Source organism: Lithobates pipiens, unplaced genomic scaffold (genome assembly GCF_037356315.1).
Source record: "Lithobates pipiens isolate NorthernLeopardFrog02 unplaced genomic scaffold, aLitPip1_a1.2 Scaffold_16, whole genome shotgun sequence".
NCBI classification, from domain to species: domain Eukaryota; kingdom Metazoa; phylum Chordata; class Amphibia; order Anura; family Ranidae; genus Lithobates; species Lithobates pipiens.
The window spans coordinates 148,145,563-148,171,096 of record NW_027507748.1 but is presented as its reverse complement, the minus strand read 5'-3'; the positions used below and the strand labels follow the sequence as shown (position 1 = coordinate 148,171,096).

Sequence of the window (25,534 nt, the reverse complement as noted above, 5' to 3'; positions counted from 1 at the left end):
ACTCATTCCACCAGGGCAATTGGAACCTCCTGGGCTTTCTGACATCAAGCGCCTGTTTCCCAGATGCGTAAGGTAGCAACTTGGTCATCTGTTCACACTCTCACTAAATTTTACAAAGTTGAAGTAAGCGCATCTTCAGATGCTGGCTTTGGCCACAAGGTTTTGCAGGCGGCGGTGTAAGGTTGCAATTCACATTTTCATTAAGTTACAAGTTTGTTGTGAATGTATCTTTAGATGCATAAGTTGGCTGCAGGTTTTAAATGGCAGCCATTTAAGGTGGCAACTTCTCTGTTTGAGGAGTTCCTCTTGTTGTGGGTGAAGTTATTTCTTGCTGTTTCCACCTCTTGTTTTTTTGACACTGCTTGTGGACGTCCCTAAGGTTAAGATTTGAAGGAGCTGTGTCCGTCAAACGAAAGAGAAAATGGGATGTTTTTAATCACGAAAAATCCTTTTCTCTGAAGTTCATTGAGTCTTGCTGTTTTTACATGTTTTAAATGTTCTGCCTTGTCCTCTCCTGAAGGTGGCATGATAACCCTAAGGTCAGTACAAAAATCCATTTTTTTCATTTTCTTTCTTCATTTTCCAAAACCTTGTGGCAAAAAAATCTCATCTTCAAGAGACTCGTCACCATGCCTCTGAATAAATACTTTGGAGGATCTACTTTGCAAAATTTGTCATTTTGTGGGTTTTTCTCTGGTCCTGACAGTGCCTCAACAAATTTGTTAGGTAGTCAGGAAATCAGGTGTGTTATTTATGCCCTTGAAAAACTGAGGACTTGTTAACACCATACATGCAAAAAAATTGATGGAAAAAATGCGCAGATTTGACTTGCATAGTTTTGTTCACACCGTGTGCAGAGATGCACTTATTTATTATGCAAGTCTCCACAAGGACACAAAGAATGTACAGTAATTGTTTTCTGTGGGCCCTGTTCACACCATAACACTGGTGTAACGTACGTTTATTTATTTTTTTGGACAGAACGTTGTATGTAACAAATTCACTTGGAGGGTACAAAAATAAGTGGTTTTCTATGTGCTGTGTTCACATCACATTGTTGATGTCATGTGTATGCAGTTTTCTGTGCAGAAAAAAAACATATTTCAGATTTCTGTGCAGAGAATTCCACACATGATACCAGTGTTGTGGTGTAAACAAGGCATTTAAAGTGGTGTTCCGCCCCAAAAAAAAAATGAAATGCCAGCAGCTACACATACTACATCTGCTGACTTTTAACAATAAGACACTTGCCTGTCCTGGAGTCCCGCAATGTTGGCACCGCAGCTGATGTTTCTATCAGCTGTCGGGTTCTGCCGCTGCCATTACGGTTAAGGGTACCCGGCTGCATATGTGCGAGGCCCTGCTCCTCTCTCCTACTGGCCCGGCAACAGGTATCCTGCCCCCTCCCCCCCCAAAATGTGCGAATTGTGGCACCAGAGTCGGAGAGGAGACAAATGAGTGGAAGTTCCACTTTTGGGTGGAAGTCTACTTTAAGGGTCCATGGGTGGAACTCCACTTTAATACTCCATGCACACAGAGTGTTAAAATAATGTTATAAAAACGGCAGTAGCTTTGCAGTGAGTCTTTCAACATTTAATATTTTTGCATTAATGTTTTTTTAAATCTATTTATTTTTCAATGGATCAAAAACGTTAAACGCTGGTGAGCCACGTTTTTGAGTGTTTATCTGCGTTTATGCGCGTTTTGCCTTTTTTTTGTGGTCAGAAAAACGACTTCTGGACATGATTTTATGGCGTTCAGAAAACAGCCCATAAACTCCACTGCTGATAAACGTCCACAAACATTCATGTGTGCATGGACACATAGGATAACATGGAGGGGAGTTTCTGGCCAGTTAAAAAAGAAAAACAAAAAAACACCCAAACTCCCAAAAACGTCCATTTATGACCTTCAGTGTGCATGGAGCCTAAAGATTAATTGTTTTGTGTTTGTGCCCTTGCAGAAACCGGTGCAAAAACTCATGTCTCTGCATATTGTATGAACAAGCTCAAAATATTCTGTGCAAGTAAAATCTGCACATTTTTTCCATCCGTTTTCATGCATATATGGTGTGAATGAGGCCTTAAATAGGAAGTAAAGTCTTCCTCTTTAATTGTACCTACAGGTAAGCCTATAACATGGCTTACCAGTAGGTACTGTAAAAATCCCCTAAACTTGCACCGTTTAGGAGGTATTTACTATATATGTTGCCGCCGAAGTCATCAGCGCTTGCACACTGAAGGAACGGCCCGCTTGTGATGTTTCTTCAGGGCCTGTGCCATGACTGGCGGCATGCGCAAGAGTGACGTAATTGTGCCTCCGGCCAATCACAGTGCCGGAGACCACGAACACGGAAGTAACTCCAGGAAACATGTCGGCCGTGTGAACAGTTTGTCAGCGCCGATCCAGGGCATTGTTCTAAGGTAAGTATTTCATAATGAGCTAGTATGTGTTGCATACTAGCTCACTATGCCTTTGTCTTGCAGGTATTTTTGGGGGGCGATTGTGGAGGTTTACAACCTCTATAAGCTGATCCCCAGATTTTGGGCCCCTCTAGGCATCTAGGCAGCAAAATAAATACACACATGTGATATCTCCATACTCAGGAGTAGAAGTAGTAATTTCCAATTGTGTTCAAAAATCCAGTTATGAACAGTTTTCAATTTATTGGTGGTTTTGTTATTGTGCATCTGTAGAACTGATTATTGTGGGACTTTGTTTAATCTTTGGCCGTATAGATGAAAAGTTGTTCAATCCATGACCATATAAAACTGACATTCTGATGAAATGGCTTTCTGACAGCTCTGATTCCTGAGCGTTTGTGGGTGCCCATACAGTCTTCAAGATTCTGTCTCTGTTTTATGGAAGGGACCTGCCCTTTGAAAACCCTTCAAGTCTAGACTGTGTGCTTTTTGTTCCCCTCCCCAGGCCACAAAGAGAATGTAAAATTTCATTAGTGGCCTACTGCAATCTCTAGAGAGATAAGTAGTTTAACGGATTGCAGTTGTAAAAATAATTTAGGAACTTATTACTTTTGTGAAAATACTTAACACCAGATTTTAGGCACCAGGGATGTCTTCTATATTGTACCCACCCTTGTTCTACAGAAAAAATGTGATGACCATATAGATACTTGTGAGTTGCGGTTTCTATGAATTTGAAGTGCTTTCTTCCTTTTAGTTAGTACTTGTTCTTGGAAAAGGCAGTGATACAAAGCTGTCATTTTCATAGGGCAGAACTAGCCGCCGGTAGTACAGGATACTGTATACTTATGAACCTGTGGAGTAGGAAGTCCTGAGCTATTTATAACACAATACCCTGCAGGAGGAGAAATGCCACAGACTTCCCGACTGCCCTGCTACCCTGTGACTGCACTGCTTCCCTTTACCACCCGCCGTCCAAACTCTATTCCTCCAGCTCCTTGTTTTTGGCTCGGGATGAGGTGACCTCGGTGTCGGTCTGTGCATCCTGCGGAGGGGACGTGCAGACAGTCACAGCCTGTTCAAAGACGCCCCAGAGCTCCAATTTTTTAGAGTGGAATGGATTTGATTGTATTACCACCCCCACCCTTGATTGTAGTTTTTACTGAATTTGCTTACAGGTTGCTAGGTAGCAACCAGTTAAGCCCAATGTATCGAATAAAAATGTGATTTCCGATTTTATTTTCAAACATCAGCTTCACATTGAGTATCATTTTGAAACCTTGTTTTTTGGTTTTAAATGCTCAAATACACCTAAAAGGGTTAATCGGCAAAAAAAATAAAAAATCGCCCAAACTTACCCAAAAGGGTTAATTGGCATCCTTAGGCTGTCAGCTATTTTTAATGATCTACATGGGATTCATTGAATGTTTGTATTGAATTGTGGTGTTTCCTGCCTAAGAGCATTACTTTCCTCATTGTAAAATAGATATTTGTTCCCCAGTGTTATGCATCATTGTATGTGAGCTGCAAAATTACAGGAAATTTCAAAATTAAAAATGCAATAAAGTAGTTAAAGTATAGTGCCTATTGCATATATAAAAATGCAATACAGTTAAAGGAAGTATAGGTCCATGCATATATTTTTGCTAAATGATAGGGGTCTTGCAATAAACACTTATACTATCCAAAGCATACTAGTAGCAGTTCATATTTTGTTGCTTTGAGATCCAGGGCCATGAGTCTGCTGGGTAAGGTTATGTAAAATGAAGCCTTTATCTACCCTAGTGTCCTTCCTCTGCTGGTTACACTCTCCAACTAGCCATTGCAGAAATTGCACAGTAGGGTACGTTTTCCCCTTGTCCCTTAAATGTCTTGATTAGAAACTTGAAACTAGAAATCTCCAGGTGCATTAAGATTTCTAATCTCTGGTGCAGGTGCGTCTAAATTTAGCCATGTATGTTTTAGATTTTTATTCAACAAATTCATCCACCTACCTTAAATGGCATGGATGGAGCAATCTCTAGTATCGACTTTTGCATTTATACAGCACAGCACCCATGGCTGTCTGAATACCCAAACAGTGACTGCATCTGCTTCAGTTTAGAGAAAAAAATAAAAATAATGGAAGCTAACTAGAATTTTTGTTTAACATGACTGTGGGACACTTAAATACTGTCTTTTTAAAGGATGTCCAACTGCCCTGGAAGCTTTTGCTCTCAGTATCGTTGGCCAATCAGACTAAGAATTTACTGTTTTTATACTATGTTTTTTGGAAGGATTTTACGTTTTTCTTGACCAAATAGCTGGAGCATTTACTTGCCTAAATATCTGTAAATGTTTTTTTCTTTTTGTAGGCTGTACTGGATGGCAAGACAAGGCTCCTGGAGTTGGAAATTCGCCCCTTGTTTCTTGTTCCTGATACCAATGGCTTCATCAACCATCTTCCTGGCCTGGAGCAGCTTCTTTCATCTCAGATTTACATCCTTGTCATACCCCTTATAGGTAGGAACAGGCTTTCCCTAAGGGATTGGTGATAGATAGAGATAGAGATATATATATATATATATAATATTTTATATTATATGAAGTTCATCAGCTGTTCACTTTAAATGTTATAGTCTCTCTATTTATTTAATTTGCTTGGCTGGTGCTTTGCAGAAAGCTAATATAAAGTATTTTTGAAGTCCAGCGCTGTTCAAAAACTTTTTTTATTCTTTATAGCCAGAATGGGGAAGAGATAGGACCTCTGTCAGTGTTTTGTTTTTGTTTTTTTATGACCAGCTTTGTCCCTATTGTGGAGATTTCTCCTCACTGTATGAGGCACACAAATTGACAATCTTTGCAGAATGTACATACGGTAGTTTGCTACAATATTTTTTCAATAGAATGTTAAGAGTAGAAACTCTGTGAGGTTACCATTGCACTTTGCGACTTCCTGTGCCACTGACAACTGTTCCACTAATTTCCAGTATGGCTGGTGGGGGGTGAGCAGGAAGTATAATCTGCCCAACAAGAACAGGGAGAGCAATGCAAATTTTTTACTTTTCTAAGTCCTTCCAAAACTAAAAAAAAAGTTTTTTGGCTGGAGTTGGGCTGTATTTATTTAAGATATTTAATGGTATACTTGTAAAAGGTCTGATGTCAGTGCAAAGTATAAAGGTAATCCTGCCTCTAGGATGCTCATTCCTATGATTATTGTGGAGCATATACCTTCTCAATTAGCTGCACCAGATGAATGACAAATAAGCATGTTTTGAATGTTTCCTCTGATTTTCCTTTTGGTCTTCATATATAAAAACATGAAATTGTTGTAGCACTCTTGTAGGAAAGTGTGCGATTCTCAAAAGAGGGACATCTTCAGTGGACTCATTTTCCAGCCACTGTCTATGGGCGGTGTTACCAGCAGAATTGTATGTGTTGTGCAAATCTATCCTTTGACAGCTGTGTTAAAATTCTCCATTTTATGTTCTTTTTTTATTTTATTAAAATTTTTAAAATTCACATTCTTAGAAACACAATTGCCATTTTTCTATGTAATGATCTGAAGCTCTGAAAAGTTTTAATTTCAGTAATTATATAGCCCAGCCTTCTTTGCAGGGATGTAAACATTCATTCACATAAGTCCATGTTTCCCTAAATAAACGCAACACAGACTTGCTACTGACTTGTTTCTGCAATGACTTGAAACGGATGAGCTATTTTTGCAGAAATTTGCTGCATTAGCATAGATGGCTATTGGGGCATTGATTTAGTTCCAAAGCTGTAAATGAAACAGTCTTTATGTATAGATGGCATTGTTAAGCTGGAGCAGTCGTCTTAATTCTTTCAGCCAATGCAGCGTGCTTGTGGTTAAATAATGGGTGAGCGTTTGGGCTTCTGATTCTTAGCCTCCACTGACTCTCTGCTGGCTATAGCTGCTGGTGTTTGACTGCACTCTGGCTACAGTTGCAATGCTGTGCAGCTCTCTGGCTGGGCTGGGTCCAGAGTCACACAGCTGAGTGAGCAGCTGCTGGAACACACGTCCCCGTCACGGCTTTTTCTCCATATAAAGCCAGCGGTGCAATCTCTGACTGGTTCCAGTTATTGCTAAACACTCGCCCCTGGCACAAGAACTGGTGTTACTGGGTGGTCTGGCCGACTCCCTGGATTTGGGAGTTTTTACTCTGACCGGTAGAAGAAGCCCTGTGGCGTATATGGTGTATTTGGGTGGGTTTAATAAGAAATGGAACATGCTTTCTTCCCTGTGGGGATATGAACATGTATTATAAGCTCCTTCCTGTAATACAAATACTACTGTGTCTGTAGATATTTGTCATCTATATGCCAAGCATATGAACGGTGATCCTGCATGGAAGCCTAGCTGTGGTTATACAGTATCTCACAAAAGTGAGTACACCCCTCAAACTTTTATAAATATTTTACGATATCGTTTCATGTCATAACACTGAAGAAATTACACTTTGCTACAATGTAAAGTAGTGCATGTGCGGCTCGTATAACAGTGTAAATTTGCTGTCCCCTCAAAATAACTCAACACACAGCCATTAATGCCTAAACTGCTGGCAACAAAAGTGAGTACACCCCTAACTGAAAATGTCCAAATTGGGCCCAATTAGCCATTTTCTCTCTGCGGGGTCATGTGACTCATTGGTGTTACAAGGTCTCAAGTGTGAATGGGGAGCAGGTGTTTTAAAGTTGGTGTTATTGGTGTTTTAAGTTTGGTGTCACTCTCTCATACTGTTCGCTGGAAGTTCAACATGACACCTAATGGCAAAAAACTCTTTGATAATCTAAAAAAAAATGGTTGCTCTACATAAACATGGCCTAGGCTATAAGAAGATTGCAAAGACCCTGAAACTGAGCTACAGCACGATGGCCAAGACCATACAGCAGTTTAACAGGACAGGATCCACTCAGAACAGGCCTCGCCATGGTAGACCAAAGAAGTTGAGCGCACGTGCTCAGCGTCCTATCCTGAGGTTGTCTTTGGGAAATAGACGTATCAGTGCTGCCAGCATTGCTGCAGGGGCTGAAGGGGTGGGGGGGTCAGCCTGTCAGTGCTCAGACCATTCGCTGCATCAAATTAGTCTGCATGGCTGTCGTCCCAGAAGGAAGCCTGGATCCATGTCCTATGGTCTGATGAGACCAAGATAAACTTATTTGGTTCAGATGGTGTCAAGCGTGTGTGGCGGCAACCAGGTGAGGTATACAAAGACAAGTGTGTCTTGCTTACAGTCAAGCATGGTGGTGGGAGTGTCATGGTCTGGGGCTGCATGAGTGCTCCCGGTGTCCCATCATATAAGGTACCCCATCAGATAGTGTACGCTGTGTACTGCGCATGTTGTACACAACAACACAGATTCCGAAAATAGCCAAGGATGAACGGCGCCTTCGCCATGAGTCCAGGTTCTAGCCCCACCATCCAAGTGGACATAGAGTAGGAATAAAAAAGAACCGAGCGCAGCGAGTGAAGTTCGCCCGCGAGGGGGCTGTCTAGTTTTCACAACCCTATGTCCGCGTGGATGGTGGGGCTACCACGTTGACTCATGGCGCAGGCGCCGTTCAGCTTCGGAGATTTTCCGAAGCTTCTTCTGCCCCGTACTGCGCATGCGCAGTAGGGGGCGGACGCTATATGATGGCAGGACACTATCTGCCAGGACACTATCTGCCAGAACACTGGCACTGGGGAGCTACAGTTCATTGAGGGAAATATGAATGTCAACATCTACGGTGACATACTGGAGCAGAGCGTGATCCCCCCTCCCTTTGGAGAGTGGGCTGCAGGGCAGTGTTCCAACATAACGACCCCAAACACACCTCCAGAACGACCACTGCCTTGCTAAAGAAGCTGAGGGTAAAGGTGATGGACTGGGCAAGCATTTCTCCAGACCCTACTGAGCATCTGTGGTGCATCCTCAAGTGCATCCACCAGCTCCATGATGCCATGGAGTATTGGGAGAGGACTCCAGTGGCAACCTGTGAAGCTCTGGTGAACTCCATGCCCAAGAGCATTAAGGCAGTGCTGGAAAATAATGGTGGTCACACAAAATATTGACACTTTGGGCCCAATTTGGACAGTTTCACTTAGGGGTGTACTCACTTTTGTTGCCAGCGGTTTAGACATTAATGGCTGTGTGTTTCGTTATTTTGAGGGGACAGCAAATTTACACTGTTATACAAGCTGTACACTCACTACTTTACATTGTAGCAAAGTGTCATTTCTTCAGTGTTGTCACATGAAAAGATATAATAAATTAGTTACAGAAATGTGAGGGGTGTACTCAATTTTGTGAGATACTGTATATGAAAGTTGTACAGTGGGCAGTCAAATTATGCTACGAGAAGTAATTGTACATGATTTCACACATTAAAAATGGAATTTGTGCCTTGTTGAAGTTTTTTTTTTTTTTTTTTTTTACAGCAGTGTAGGTTTTAGTGGACTTTGCCATTGTCCCGTTTAGAGGATAATCTAGTCCCTGTGGTACTTATCAGTTACAATAGGGGAGCTCTCAGTATAGCCTGTGAAAGAGTTGGGCATGGCACTCGGAACCATCGCTGGGCACCTCTGAACATCAGTGTAGTATCAAACTCCACCCCATACCTGGAAGTAGTAGTCTTTTCTTGCTCCACAAATACATACCAATCTTAATGCAACATAAGTGCAGAGTTGTCTCCCAGACTCTCACAATGGATCGCTTTGCAGGCACTTTTAACCCTTTATTCAGCCGCTAGTGGGAGTTAAAAAATCCCCTCTAGCGGCCAAAAAGCGCTGCTAAAATTAGCTGCGATTTATAGCGATGGCACCCTCCCCCACCCCAGTGTGAAAGTAGCCTAAAGGAAATTGATATGTTAGGGTAGACATTGCCAAAACGGAAAAACTCTCTGGGACTCGAGGTGATTTCAGTTCTCTTTACCATTCCCCTATGTTACATAAAGGTCCAGTTAACTTATTTCATTTTTAATAGCAGATTATGTTGATTATATTTTGGAGCAACTTTATAAGGGTGTGCAAATTATGTAAGCAATGCACATTGACAGCTAGAATGCGTTCCCTTCTGGGCCTTGCCATATTCCCACCAAGTTACTAAGGCATACTTGCTGTATATGGTATCCTTGTGCATAGGAGAGCTAGCTGAACAGATTGTTGGATGCAGTTTTTACCATGCCATCACTGAATTTTATTTATTTTTTGAAAATGTTCCATTTCAATTTTTTTTTTTTTTATTCCAAATGTAAAATATTATTGGACTTTACTGGCACAAAAAGGAGCGCAAATATTTTTATGAAAAGTATAAAAAAAAAGTTATTACAAAATGTATTAATATCGCATGAAGACCTATTATGGGTTATAAAAACCATTCCTGTACATAATACCTACATGATAGGCATATACCAACTGCACTTATTCATCACAGTAACAAATTCAGATTTTCTCACAACTAGTTATAATAGCATTAGTACTCTGTGGAGATCCTCATGGGTAAATGCATTTCTCAGTTTTCTTCAGAACACATAGAGAATTTCAGTTGCATTGCAAGTCTCCTCTGTGTCCTGAAGAAGCAAATGCGGATAGTATATATCATCTAGACATTATGTACAGGCATTGTTTTTATGACCCATAATAGGTCATCATTTAATTTTTTTTACATTTTGTAATAAAATTTGATATTTTTTATAAAAATGCGTGCTCCATTTTTTTGTGCCAGTAAAGTCCGACACTATTTTTTATGGATATTATCATTATTATTTTGGATGAAGGTTCACTTCTTGGTAATGTCACTTCTGTGCTCTATTTTCTCCTCCTGTCCCATAGTATATCTAATGGCCTTTTTGGAACTTCTACTGACTGATGCCTTTCAGAAAATGGGGTCTTCTTTAAAGCTTTGTAAACTTATACTGGCTTCTGCTGTAAGAGGCAATTGAGTAAATGTCTGAGAAATCCTTCAGAACAGCCGAACTTTACATGGGCTCAGTCAGTCGCTTTCATTGATGGCAGGTCTTTCTGACTACTGTTTAACAATGTGTTTGGATAAATCACAGTCACATCGCAAATTATAAGATGTGTACACCTATTCAACCACATTATTGTATTTGTATTTTTTAAATCTATTTTTAGCCACTAAATAACATATTCAGTTTATTATTGAATTGTACAGATTATAATTCATTTTAAGGCCTGGTTCACACCTATGCATGTTACATTTTGCATATTCCAGGTGCATTTTGCATTTTTAAATACACATTTTTGATCCATTGAAGTCTATGGAACCAAAAACCAGAAAAAAGTCCCTGGCCCTTTCCATAAAATGCGCAGATGTGAACGTGACCCATAGGAAACCATGTTAAATGGACTGTAGTGTGTTTCTGAAAAACTAAAAATGCTGTAAAAAATGCATAGGTGTGAACTAGGCCTTAAGGTAGAAAACTATTCTAAAGTGATTTATCTTGGTCTCAGGTTTTTTTGTTTTTAAGGTCCCAAACTCACATTCGTATATACATACGCATACTAGGGCCAATTTAGACAGGAACCAATTAACCTACTAGTATGTCTTTGGAGTATGGAAGGAAACTCCACGCAGGCACAAGGAGGACATGCAAACTCAATGCAGTTAGTGCTGTGGTTGGGATTTGAACCCTAGTGCTGCCAGGGCGAAGTGCTATAAACTGGCAAGAAAAGATGGGGCTGCAGGTAGAAACCTTATGGCAGAGATAGAAACTTTAAACTTAGTGGTTCACTTGACATGTCTATTCTCTTTCTCCTTTTTCCTCCTTCATAGGAATTCTCCAGTGCCAGTCACACCTTAAGTATCTCTATCTAACCTAACCCTACCATGGGAACTTGCCTGTGAGGCAAGGTGTGACTTTTTTCAAATAACTAGTTTTTACAAGGTTTACCCTTTCCTGCCCATTTCCTTGGCAGCATTATTTATGTGTAGTGGCAAGGACATTTCACAGACGTCTGTATATTAACAGGAGATTATGCAAAAAAATTTATGGCAAAGCTATATCGATAAATAAAAGGCAATATGTTGCAATATGTGGTGAAAGGATCCTATAAATTAGAAATCCAAAACCCAGTATATATGAAATGTGTCCTAAAAAGCATGAGTTCTTAGATAAAGCACAGACCCACCTTTATAAATATATTGACAGTAATAGTTCTCCTACTTTATTATGCAAAATTTTTTTTGTGGACTGTTTAAATAAAATGTAATAGTATTCTTTTCTAGTTACTTATCAAAAATGCATATGTCGACTATGTTGCATTTAAGTATTAAAATTATCAAGGCAAATGCTTTTCATCCAGGTACTTCTACCAGTACAGTTGAAATGTAAAATGTATTTTTTTTTTGAACAATGAGCAGATAATTGCTCTATGTATACTGTAGGAATATTGAATGCACAGGTGAGCACTATATGTTGACGTTTTAAGGGCTAGTCCACCTGAAAAATATATTTCAGTTTTGGGTAGATGCTGCTCAAATACATGGTTTGTATTCACAAGCCGTAAAAGAGTTTTCTATTCTATTAGCATCTATCATGTTCAAAGTCCACAACAGAGGCACTGAAATCACAGCTCCTTTCCCCTTTGCTTATTATGGAGAACAGAATCTTGGCAGCCTCCAAGAAAAGATACACTTTCAGACAACGTTCACTTATTCTCTTTGTCCCCCTTTGCTGAACAAACAGATCCCCCCCTCTCCCTCCAGAAGCATACGTATCGAGATCCAAAGTCCGCAGCCTCCTTTTGTGTGTTGACTATACAACACCATTGTGCCTGCGCTTTGGAGACCTGCAGACTTAGGCTTCATGTACTCGGAAACATTTTTTACAACCTTTCCTAAACTATTTAACTTGATAGATAGTAACCCACATTTATAATGTCCACTTTTCCGTGTTTACAATGCCGCCTTTAGCAGCGTATTGCCACGCTTACGTTTTAGATGTGTTTGAAAAATGTTTTATTCTTTTTTTTTTTTTCAAAATAACCAAAAATGAAAAATGGCTGTAAACGAAACGTAGCTAAAAGTGAGTTGCCGCATTTAGAAGCGTTTGGTGCTTGAGATGCCTATAAACTCCGCTTTTGAACCCATTTTCTGTGTTCCAAAAAAAGCCTCTAAACTCAACTGCCTAGAAATTACTATAAACGGCCCTGTGTACATGTACTGATAAGATAACATAGAGGAGAGTTCAGGAGCAGTTGAAAAAAATACCCAACTGGTCCTTAGGCCTCATGTACACTGCTGCTGGTGAACGGACATTTAGGAGCAGTTGGGCATTTTTTCAGCTGCCCCTGAACTCTCCTCTGTTATCTTATCAGTACATGTACAGATGGATGTTCAGAGGCATTTGAAACCCCAAATGCCTGTAACAGCTTTTAAACGCTGTAATTCACGTTTAGCAGCATTTCATTTACAGACGTTTTTCATTTTATCAAATGCGGCATGTAAACGCAGCTAAACGTCTGTTTTCAGGTGCCGTTTTATAGCTGTCAGGTTAAATCGTTCAGGAGAGATTGAACAACATCCCATGTATATGAAGCATAAACGTCCGTTTAGCAGCAGCAGTGTACATGAGACCTGTCACAGATGCGTACTTATTCAGATCTGATGCCCACTGCCTCTTCTTTTTGGCCACATCTGCACATTGGAGGCCCATAAAAGTTGATGGGTACTACTATACTATGCAGGCATGGCCAGGAAGAGTGGCACTGTGTGTGTATGCCATGTCATGGGACAAATTTCCAGAATGGCCCCTATCTCCATTCATATTTGTAGAATTATGTGGCTAAAAGTCTGGGCAGCTGAAGCTGCCTGTAAAAGACACCACATTTTCAAGGAGGGTGTCTTGACCAATTAATGAAAGATTCCTAAAAATTTCTATACCCAGCCTTCAACTTCCAGACTTCTGTTCAGCCCTTCCTTTCAGCACAAGACTTGGGACTCAAAGCCCAGCAGGTCTTCCCCAAAACCCTGTTCACCGTGAATGGACACCCTCACTCCTAAGAGTGTAGGGACTTCTGTTACAGTTTGCATCTTTCTGGGTCACAGACATCCCAGACCGCTTCTCTAACAGGTTCAAAGGGACCTGTTCACAGTACCAAAGCCCAATGGGGTATGCGGACTATTCTGGACTTAAAATTCATCAACTTTCCCTAGCTTTAAATTCCAAACTTTCACATGAAATCAGCAAGATCAGAATCTGAGAAAAGCGTAGTACCTAGCATCCATAGACATCCAAGATGCCCAACTGCATATTTTCATTCAAATGCCTCATCATGCTTTTATGCGCTTTGCAGTGGCAGATAGTCATTTCCAGTTTGTCCTATTGTTCTTTGGCCTATACTCTGCTCCCAAAATAATCACAAAGGTCCTAGCACCTCTTCTTGCTCTCAGAACTCAGGGAATTTACAGTAGGTTACAGGTTAGCTAGACAACATTTTTCTTTTCCTTATGGTAGCCTCCTTTTTAAGGCTGTAGCATTTGCCCATTTTCATTCAATACTTCTCCAATACAACATCTTTTTGACTTGGAGCAGGCATGCTCTTTCTATTGACCTAACCACATAGCTCCCAACTGTCCCTGATTTTGAGGGACTGTCCCTGATTTGGAGCAGTGTCCCTCATTTGTCCCTCATTTTGGTCTGATCTCTATAGTTGTATATAAATTTCACTTTTTATCTATCAAAAAAGTGTTTCCCAGTGCTAAACCTTTCATCTTATTTATTCATCTTATTTATAAATTGCTGCATTTGTAAATTCCAAAAGCCAATATAAAAGAATAGTAGTGGTAAAAAAAAAGCACTTCTGGGTTTAACCAATCCTAGTTTTTTTGCCCAATTCTTCTTTAAGGGGGCGTGGCAATGGGTGTGTCCTATGCCTACCTACTTTTTTTGATAGGTGTCCCTCATTCCCATCTCAAAAAGTTGGGAGATATGTACCCATACTCCTGTCTTGTCAAGTAAGGAATTTTCTAATCTGGTGGATTTCCAGCCCAGCTTTAACAATAGGGAAGTCTTTCCTGCTTTATCCTTAAATGGCTCTGCAGCATTGGATATTGGTTCTTCTGCAAAGACCCTGAAACTGGCAGCACTCAGATAATACCAGGCTGTGGCTTACACCAACCACCAAGTGGGCACCAGTAGTCTTACAACTTTGAAGGATGCAAAGCAGATGATCTCATGGAAACTGTCCAGCCATCTCTGCATTCCACATCCATAGAGTAGTTTATGTTCCAGTGGTCCATCTTCACCCAGATATCTTCAGTCTGATGTATCAGAATTGGGTGACTCGGTGTAGAAATCCCAGACTCCAGATTCAACAACAAACTACCTCTGTTCATAGCCAGGACCAAGGATCCTCTAGCACTGGCCTGGGATGCCTTGATAATTTCCTGGTCTTAGTTCAGACTAAGCTATGCCTTCTCTCCAGTGCAAATTCGGCCTCATTTGCTCCAAGCGAGAGAGCAAGAGAGTGTTTCCCATTGCATTAAATTGGCCCAGAAAAACCTAGTACACAGACATATTCCGACTACTAGCAGACAACCCTTGACCTTTTCCCAACCATGGCAAGATCTGCTTTCTCAGGGCCTTCTATTTGATCCTGCTTGTGAACGATAAAGTGGTCCCTGAGTCTGGTATTCCTATCTTGCTGAAAGCAAGAAAAAACACTTCCAGTAAGATCCAGTATTAAACACAGGCACTTAAATCCCAGAGATTACACTTTGCTTTAAAAGGATTCTAAAGGCTGAAGGTTTTTTTACCTTCTATGCATGAAGGTAAAAAACCTTCAGTATGCAGCTCTCCCCTAATACTCACCCAAGCCCTATGGCGTTCTTATGGACACACAGAAGGGGCTCAGGAGCGAGCATGCACGAATGCCCCCATAGCAAGTGGCTTGCTATGGGAGCACTTGGAGAAGAGGAGGGGCCAGGAGCTCCGGCGGGGGGACCTGAGAAGAGGAGAATTAGGGCTGCTCTGTGCAAAACCATTGCACAGAGCAGGTAAGTATAGCTATTTATTTTTAAAATCTAAAAAAAAAAATTTAAGATCACTTTAAGCACTCTGAAGAGACAGGTTTCAGCATTATTATTATTTGTAAGAATTCTGGTTTCTCTCTGCCTTGAAAAAAATGTCCTCATAGTAATGCCCCTATTGCATCACCTATTTTTAGCTTGTTCTCTCTGCCGTGCAAAAACAGAAACCACCCTTGAACCCATCGGGGATACTTCCTTAGATGTCTTAGCCTTAGTCTTTGAGTTGGCGGCTCTCTTCCCAAGTCAACTCTTGCGAGATGGATGAGAAATCCAATCGCTAGAGCTTATACTTTCAAGAATAAATCTCCTGCGCTTTTATGTGCCTATTCCACTTGATCGGCGGGAGTTTCTTGGGCGTTTTGGCACCAGGCCTCTGTAGCCCAGCTGTGTAAGGTTTTCACCTGGTCCTCTGTTCATACTGTTTGGAAAGTTCTACCAGGTGAATGTCAAATCTGTGAATGCATCTTTGGCTTCAAAATTCTTGCAGCAGCACACTGAAGTTGAGTCTATTTGACCATTGTTGTCGTTGCTGGGCCTGTTGGCATAGTTCTGTTTGCCATTTGTTGCCCTCCCTCATTCATTGCTTGGGGACATCCCATGATCGAAGAATATTTTGCCTGTGTCCTGTACTGCATGATTAATATAAGAGAAATTTTGATTTACCTGCAAATTGCATATCTTGGCGTACAGTACTGAGGACTCAGAGTGGGGTAGAGTTAGAGGGAAAGTGCCAAGAGGCGTGTCCCCAAAAGTTTAGCCAGTGTCCAGTCACCTGAAGGTACAGGTCTATAACCCAGTGTTTATGAATGCTTTGCCTATGTCCTTTACTGTACTCCAAAATATAGAACTTGCAAGTTAGTCAAAAGTCCTCTTTTTGCACACAGCTGTTTTAAAGACTGGTTGCTTGAGCAGTTATAGACTTCACTAATTTGTACAAGTCTGGCCATTTTCCTTTGACCCTGCCATTAACGATCCTTTTTCACTCATAAAACTACCGCTCATGGGATGTTCTACACATCAATGTTGGTAACCTCTAGAGAAGCCTTTCTCAACCTTTTTATCCCTGAGGAATCCTTGAAATAATTCTTGGGTCTCTGTGAATCCTTTGTGAAACCAATTCATTGGTGCTCAGTGGGGAAAATGTCCCTTAAAATTGTGTTAAGTAGGTAGAACGCCCTCTTGCTGTCTTGATCAGAAGAATAAACCCTTCCTGATAGCTAAAGGGTGTAATTCTGGTGTTATGCTGCTTTTTCTGAATAATGGCCTTAGACCCAGAACTATGCAGGCATCATCAAATAGGAGATCAATCAGACACAGCTCATGGAACCCCTAAAATCCTGTGGAGGAACCCTAGTTGAGAAAGGCAGCTCCAGAAGCTGAATGAACATCTTAGAAGATAGGCAGCTTCTGAGATTCTATAACCACAATGACTGGCACCTGCAATCATTCCACAGATGCAGTTGCTCAGATCACCCATGTTCCCCATTCTGATGTTTATTCAAAGAGCTACACTCATTGACCATATTGTGTCTGTGTGTTTTACTTCCAGAATTGCAGCCAAGTGGTTTGTTTGCCCGTTTATATTGCAAAGCATATACCTCCAATAAAGTGGCCACTCTGCGTATATGTACAAATATATAATACAGATTGGTCTATTGCAGGGCTGGACTGGGACAAAAATTTGGCCCTGGACTTCATCCAGACTGGCCCACTTTCATTTTGAGTGTTCCCAACAGCACCCCCTTACATCAGTGCCCCCATAAGCAAGTCCTCTTACATCAGCAGCCCCCTTCACATCGGAGTGTCCCCATCAACAGCCCCCTTCACATCGGAGTGTCCCCATCAACAGCCCCCTTCACATCGGAGTGTCCCCATCAACAGCCCCCTTCACATCGGAGTGTCCCCATCAACAGCCCCCTTCACATCGGAGTGTCCCCATCAACAGCCCCCTTCACATCGGAGTCCTCCCTCGCCTACCCCTCCCACCTACACTCACAGTTCTGAAGGCAGCTTCTCGTTCCTCTCTCCAGTCATGTGATAAGTGACAAGCGATAAGGGGAGAGAGGAAGGAAAGTCTGATGGCTGGAGGTAGCAGAAAGCCTAATCCTCACTCCAGCAAGTGTCTGCAGCTGTTCCTTGGTGACAGGAGTGAAATCGCGATCACTCACTGTTAGAGCAGCGGCTCCAGGACTACTCCTGACCAGCCTACTGAGCCATCGGCCCACAGGGAAATTCCCGGTAGTCCCGATGGCCAGTACATGCCTGGTCTATTGTTTAAATTTAAATGTGTCTCACAAAACAACACCTATTGCCCAAGTGATGTAACATCCAGGCATATGGTGAGGGGGGCACCTGTTCGTGTATCCGTTATTTTGACTGTTCCACAATGCAGTATTTCCAGTCAGGCAGAGGAGACCCACATCTGACATTTTTATAAGCATTTATCTGATACCTGATATTCAGATCAGCAAATATACAGTGCTTTGAAAAAGTATTCATACAAATTTAAAAAAAAATTTCATGTTACAACTAAAAACATAAATGTGTTTTATTTGGGTTTTGTGATGGACCAACACAAAGTGGCAAAGTAGAAGGAAAATGATAAATGGGTTTCAATTTTTTTTTACAAATATCTGAAAAGTGTGGCGTGCATTTTTATTTATCTCTTTTTTACTCTGATACCCCTAACTTAAATCTAGTGAAACCAATTGCCTTCAGAAGTCACCTAATTAGTAAATAGAGTCCACATATGTGTAATTTAATCTCAGTATAAATACAACTGTTCCGTGAAGCCCTCAGAGGTTTGCTAAAGAACCTTCGTGCACAAACAGCATCATGAAGGCCAAGGAACACCCCAGACGGGCCAGGGCTAACGTTGCGGAGAAGTGTAAAGCAGAGTTAGGTGATAAAAAAAAATATCCCAAGCTTTGAACATCTCACGGAGCACTGTTCAATCCATCATCTGAAAATGGAAAGAATGCACAACTGCAAACCTACCAAAACATGGCCATCCACCTAAACTGACAGGCCAGACAAGGAGAGCATTAATTAGAAGCAGCCAATATGCCCATGGTAACTCTGGAAGAGCTGCAGAGATCTACAGTTTAGATGGGAGAATCTGTCCACAGGACAACTATTAGTCGTGCACTCCACAAATCTGGACTTTATGGAAGAGTGGCAAGAAGAAAGCCATTGCTGAAAGAAAGCCATAATAATTCCCATTTGTAGTTTGTGAGAAGCCATGTGAGACACACAGCAAACATGTGGAAGAAGGTCCTCTGGTCAGATCAGACCAAAATTTTATTTTTTAGCCTAAAAGCAAAATGCTATGTGTGGCAGGTAACTAACACTGCACACCACCCAGAACACACCATCCCCACTGTGAAACATGGTGGTGGCAGCATCATGTTGTGGGGATGCTTTTCTTCAGCAGGGACAGGGAAGCTTGACAAAGTTGATGGGAAGATGGATGGAGCCAAATACAGGGCAGTCTTAGAAGAAAACCTGTTAGAGTAGGCAAAAGATTTGAGACTGGGGCAGAGGTTCACTTTCCAGCAGGACAACAACCCTAAACATGCAGCCAGAGCTCCAATGGAATGGTTTAGATCAAAGCATATTCTATGTTAGAATGGTTCAGTTAAAGTCCAGACCTAAATTCAATTGAGAATTTGTGGCAAGACTTGAAAATTGCTGTTCAGACACTCACCATCTGATCTGACAGAGCTTGAGCTATTTTGCAAAGAATGGGGAAAAATGTCACTTTCTAGATGTGCAAAGCTGGTAGAGACATCGCCAAAACGATTTGCAGCTGTAATTGCCGGGAAAGGTGGTTCTACAAAGTATTGACAAGGGGGAAGGGGGGGGGGGCTCTGAGTTCAAATGCACGCCATACTTTTTAGGAATTTATTTGTAAATAAAATTTGAAAACCATATATCATTTTCCTTACACTTCACAATTATGTGCTACTGTGTGTTGGTCTGTCACGTGAAATCCCAATAAAATACATTTTGTTTGTAACGTTATACAGGATTTATATAGCGCCGACAGTTTGCGCTTACATTAGGGCAGACAGTACAATTACAATACAATTTGAAACAGGAGGAATTGGAGGGCCCTGCTTGTTAGAGCTTACGGTCTAGGAGGGAGGGTCAAGTCATACAAAGGGTAATAACTGTGGGGGATGAGCTGATGAAGAAAATAAGTGCAGTTGTTAGTTTTCAGGGATCGCCTAAAAGTAGATAGATTTGCAGATAGTCTGACAGATTGGGTATTCCAGAGGATGGGTAAGGCTCGGGAGAAGTCCCGGAGGCAAATATGGGAGGAGGTAATGAGGGAGCAGGAGGTCTTGTGAGGAACGAAGGGGAAGATTAGGTTGGTATTTTGTGATGTAGCTGGAGGCAGAGTTGGGGATGGCTTTGTAACTTATTGTTAGTATTTTGAATTTAATTTGTTGGAGGGATTGGCAGAGAGGTGTAGCAAACGCTGAGCGGTTTGTAAGGTGGATGAGTCTAGCAGCAGCATTCATGATAGACAGAAGGGGGGATAGTCTAAAGGTGAGCCAGTGAGGAGGGAGTTGCAGTAGTCAAGGCAAGAGATAACCAGGGAGTGAATCAGGAGCTTTGTGGTTTCATTGGTTAGGAAGGGATGTAGTTTGGAGATGTTGCAGAGTTTGAAGCGGCAAGCTTTGGAAAGGGATTGGATGTGAGCCAAAAGGAGGGTTCAGAGTCCAGCATAACACCTAACACTCTGGCATGTGGGGATGGGTTGATGGTAGTGCCATTGCTTTTGATAGAGAAGTCAGGAGAAGAGGCACACGGGGGAGGAAATATTATGAGTTTGGTTTTGGACAAGTTGAGTTTGAGGAAGTGGTGTGACTTCCAGACAGATATGTCTGTTAGTAAGTTAGTGATGCGCAAGGAGACTGTGGGAGTGAGTTGCAGGGCAGAGAGATAGATTTGTGTGTCCTCAGCATAGCAATGATATTAAAAGCCATGTGAGGCTATCAGCTGACCAAGGAAAGAGGTGTAGATTGAAAATAGGAGAGGTCCAAGAACAAAACCTTGGGGGGCACCGATAGGGAAGGGAAGAGGAGAGGAGGAAGTAGAATTGTAATTAACACTGCAGGTGCCTTTTTTTGAGGAGGAAGGGGTGGTAAACTGTATCAAAGGCAGCCGAATGGTCCAGAAGTAGGCGTACAGAATAGTGTTCTTTAGTTTTAGCAGTTGGTCATTTGTGAGTTTTAGAAGAGCAGTTTCTGTTGAGTGTTGAGGGCACATTTCCATACTGAAGAGACCAAGACTGTTATTTTTTGAGGTGGTTACTCAGTTGGTTCTAGACCAGGCTTTCAAGGAGTTTCGAAAGAAAAGGGGAGCAAGGAGATGGGGCGTAGATTAAGATTGGTAGGGTCCAAGGATGGCTTTTTAAGTATGGGGGTGACCAGTGCATGTTTTAAAGCATTGGGGAAGATGCCGGAAGAGAGGGAGAGATTGAAGATGTGGGTCTTAGAGTGTGAAGGATAGAGTGAGAGGGTGACCGTAGTATTTGAGAGGGAATAGGATTCAGGGCACAGGTGGTTAGGTGGGCGTTAGAAAGGAGTTTAGCAACTTCGTCTATAGTAGCGGGTTTGAATAAGGGGAGTGTCAATTGTACCTGTTGACATTGGGTGTTAACTGGGGGAGATACCTGTAGGGTGGAAATTTCATCACAAATCTTATTTTTTAAGTGATTAGCAATCTCCTCGACAGGGGGTGGGGGGGGTACAGTGGAGGACAAAGTGGAGAGTTGAAGGTAGAGAATAGTTGACGGGGACTGGATGAGAAGGTGAAAAGGGAACCTTTAATTTGCTCCTGGTACACTCTTTGATGATGAAGTTTGAAGCTACTGGCCTGCTTTGGTACAGTTCTTATAATAAAATATATGAAATGTTGGATCTTAATTTGGGAGTTCATACTCATAACCTGTCTCTTCTATGTATTCTTATGGTTTCCATTTTTTTTTTTCCTCTGTTACCTTTGTTGGCATATTTTTGTTTTGCAGTTATCCATGAGCTGGATGGTCTTGCCAAAGGACAGGAATTTGATCAGCGCAGTGCTGGAAATACTCGCTCACTTCAGGAGAAAGCAAAGAAAGCCATCCAGTTTCTGGAGCAGAGGTTTGAGTCTCGAGACCCCAATCTGCGAGCTCTTACAAGTCGTGGCAATGAGCTGGAGTCTATCGCCTTTCGCAGTGAGGACATTTCTGGGCAGAAGGTACCATCGTTCTTAGATTTGTCTGAATGACCTTTATCTCCTATGTAATGGAATACAGTCTTTTTTTTTTTTTCTCCTCTGGCTTCTGATGTTTTCCATTATTAATTTTGCATATTAATTTAGGAACAGTATTTTGCAGAGTGCTTTGTAGAATAAATAGACCCTTCATAGCAGTCCCTAACCACATGAACTTACTGTCTATTGTCCTTACCATTGTGATACAAGCACGCTTGTGTAGAGCAGATTTGCAGGAAAGATGGTTAACAACCCAATTGTTGAGGAACTTTGAAGAAACTTGTTTAAGCAAGGGAGAAAATAACAATTCCATGCAGATGTCCCTGGAGAGAATTGAACAGGAGACTAATGTTGAAACCTATGGATATTAACCACTTAGCCGCCATGTGGCCTGTGCACTCTGAGATGGTATTTAACTAGCACAAAGTGAAAATCGATTGGTTTATACACTTTGAAAAAAATTATTTTACCTTACAAGGGGCTTATTGGTTAATACTTTGGTTTGCAGCAAGAAAGCACAGAAGGACACAGAGGGCGCATAGGCTTAGCGCATTATCCTCAATACATGTTTTATTTAATAAAAATGGAGGTGAATATACTTACAAACCAGTACTTGTGTCATAGCATTATAAAATCATCGGCTTAAATCCATATGCAAAAATCCACAACACTTGTCCCATCGGCTAACGCGTTTCAAAGTTTCCCTCTACTTCAGAGCCTTGTTTAATAAGGTGACGATCTCTTAGTGTTGACAAGATTTGTTTTTGTCTCATAAAGTATAAACTTGTTAGCATAGAGTCCACACAAATTTGATGGTGGATCCTGCACCACAGGTAGAGTAAAAGTAGAATCCAAACAAACATACATATCACTAATAGCAATAAAATACATTTTCTAATTTTTGTTTTCGTCCCCGCCCCCCCCCCCCCCCCCCCCCTCTCAAACTCTCCCAGTGTATGTATCTCCTCTGTACCTAAATACATATTGCACCAACCTGCCAATGTCCATTTGACACCTCATTTAGAGCCAGACATGACGCTCTCAAGTTTGAAGTAGTCCAGTGAGTATGAGCAGAGGGGGTGCCACCCCTGTAGTCTCGAGTCACTCCCTCCATATTTTTTTTATTTTATTTATTAGGGGTATTCCTGTGAAGGTATGTATTATTTTCCCTTATCAATATTTTGTTAACCTGTTGTATGCACTGCTGACAGGTAGGTATATTTGAGGATAACCAATATCTTGCTATCAGTTTTCTGGCTACATAGAGTAATCTAACCAGTGCTGTATAAGTAGTTGGGGGGTAAATTTCTTCTGTCAGTCCACCTAGAATGCACATAACTGGAGTAAAATCAAGTTGAACCTGAAATATATTGTTTATAGTTTGGATGACTTCCTGCCAGTATCCCACCAGTTTTGGGCATCTCCATAACATGTGTATAAGTGTTCCTTGGTGTACTTGACACTTCGGGCATATGGGCAAATCCCATCTATCCCATTTTTGTAGCTGTACAATTTATGCGCCGCTGATAATGACACAAGTGGTCCAGCAGCTGGAATCTGTTCCCAAGTATCCCCATCTATAGGGCCGACATCTGCCTCCATTTTCCTCTACAGGGCAGCAAATCTGGAGCCTGTATACACGTCAATAGAAATGCATATATATTGGCTATAATCCCCTTCTTGTCAGAGGTGGAGAGGATATCCATAAAAAGTTTGGAATCCTCTTCTTAAAACATTGATGTCCTGCCCTGAAAGCATGACAGATTTGCATGTACATATAGAGCCTAGTACTTGGCAATGGGAACTCTACGCAGAGTTGGTTAAACGATTTCACTTCCTGCCGAGAAAAAGTTGAGATAGATATTTAACTCCAGCTTCTATCCAAGTTTAGCCAGTTCCCTATAGGACCCATTAATCCATATAGGGGTATCGGTGAAAAAAACCTGTGATAACTAATATATGCTTTCGTTCTACCCAAAGTTTCCGTAGGAGTTGGATTGTAGGGCATCAACCTGGCATTTCTGGCAGACCCATTTCCAGCTAAGACAGAGCGGAAAACTCCAAGGCTTTAATCAGCAATGTCCTGAATGGGTCAGCCACCAAAGGGAGATCCCACGCAGCCAGGTGCTGCAACATAGGCGGCCAGAAAGAATGAGGTACCGCCAGTCCCCCCTGCTCTTTGGGTTATTTTAATGTAGTCAGTTTAACCCTAGCAACTCCATATTTCCAGATCATCTCCCAATGCGGGCGAACCAATGTTGAGGGATCCACACGGGAGCGTTGCAGAGAATGTATGGCAACTCGGGAGCCCACACGATTTTGATGAGGTTAGCTCTGCCAGTGACAGGGAGGGGCAGCTTGCACCAACTGGAGTAGTTTTGCCTAAATTTCTGCATGATAGGTTTAAGATTCAATGTGAACTGGTCTCCTACATCCCCTGTCACCTGTACCCCTAAATATTTAAAGGACTTAACCACTTTGACCTGGGAGGCTATAGGAGGAAGGCTGCAGGCAAAGGGTCCAACGGCATCAGTGAGGATTTGTGCTAATTAATGGCACCAAATCTGTCTAAGTCGCATGACAGCCTCCATGGATCCTGCTGTGTCCCCTAGGTATATTGGGGTGTCATCAGGATATAGGGAAAGTTTGTCTACCCTCTCACCCCTCTGAAATCCCACTATGGCTGGAGACGCTCTCACCATTGCCACCAGAGGTTCCAGCTCCAAGGCGAAGAGCAGAGGGGATAATGGGCACCCTTGTCTGGTTCCACGGTGCAGGGGAAAGGTTTCAGAGAGTACCCCATTAATGCGTATTCTTGCAATGGGAGCTTCATAAAGCAGCTGATTCCATGCAAGAAAGGTCTTTTCCCAACTCTAAACTTATGCAAAACAGCCCATAGGTATCTCTTCTCGATGCTGTGGCAGCGTCGAGCAGAAAAACCGACCACAGCCCTGTTGTCCGGGTTATCAACCAGAAGCTGTATATTTAGAAAGACTCATCTAATATTTAGTGCCGTTGATCATGCAGGTATGTAGCCTGATTGGTCAAGGTGTACGAGTCCCGATACCACTTTCTCTAGACGAGTGGCAAATACCCTGGCCAGTAGTTTAATATCTGTGTTTATTAACGATATTGGCCTATATTAGTCAGGCAATAAGGGGACCTTACCCGGTTTTGGCAATAATAAAATTATAGCTTCCCTCATAGAGACAGGCAAAGACCCTCTCCCAAGAGCATCATTCAGAGTCTTCAGAAGTGTGGCCAAGAGAGATTCACTGTATCGTTTGTAGGTTTATGCTGGTAGTCCGTCAGTCCCTGGGGATTTACTACTGGCCATAGCGGCCACTGCTTCAGTCAGCCCCTCAATTGTAATAAGTTCATTCAGTAATTGCAGTAATTGTAATAGGTTCATTCAAAAATTGCACCAGTACTTCCTCCCTGGGGCTAACCTTAGATTTGTACAGCTCTTTAAAAAAAGACATTGAAGACGTATAAGATTTGAGCTACATCCCACACCTTGTTCCCTGCAGAGTCCTTGATAGTTTCTATATGTGATGCTCCCTGTTTTGACCGAGCTATTATTGCTAGTAAGTGCCCAGTGTTCTCCCCTTCCTCAAAGTACTTCCATTGTGTAAAGAACCATTTGTTCTCAGCAGCTGTAAGGGTGACTTTTGGTGTAGAGATTGGGCACGTTCCGAATGAGGTTAAGGATTCATAATATACTGTTCTGCTTTACGTGCTTCCCTGAGCACAAGGGTTTTCCATTCCTTAATGGCCATTTTAATGTTGGAGATTTGTTTGATAAGCCCACGG

The 25,534-nt window shown here is 41.8% G+C and overlaps 1 protein-coding gene across 1 annotated transcript in view; it reads left to right on the top strand.

Annotated features, from left to right (window-relative positions):
• SMG6 (SMG6 nonsense mediated mRNA decay factor) overlaps nucleotides 1–25,534 on the top strand; it is a 479,367-nt gene that overhangs the window by 447,634 nt on the left and 6,199 nt on the right. Inside the window, exons 16-17 of the mRNA XM_077480585.1 lie at nucleotides 4,778–4,925; nucleotides 21,495–21,706. Coding sequence (XP_077336711.1) covers nucleotides 4,778–4,925; nucleotides 21,495–21,706 — 360 coding nt within the window. The remainder of the gene's footprint in view (nucleotides 1–4,777; nucleotides 4,926–21,494; nucleotides 21,707–25,534) is intronic.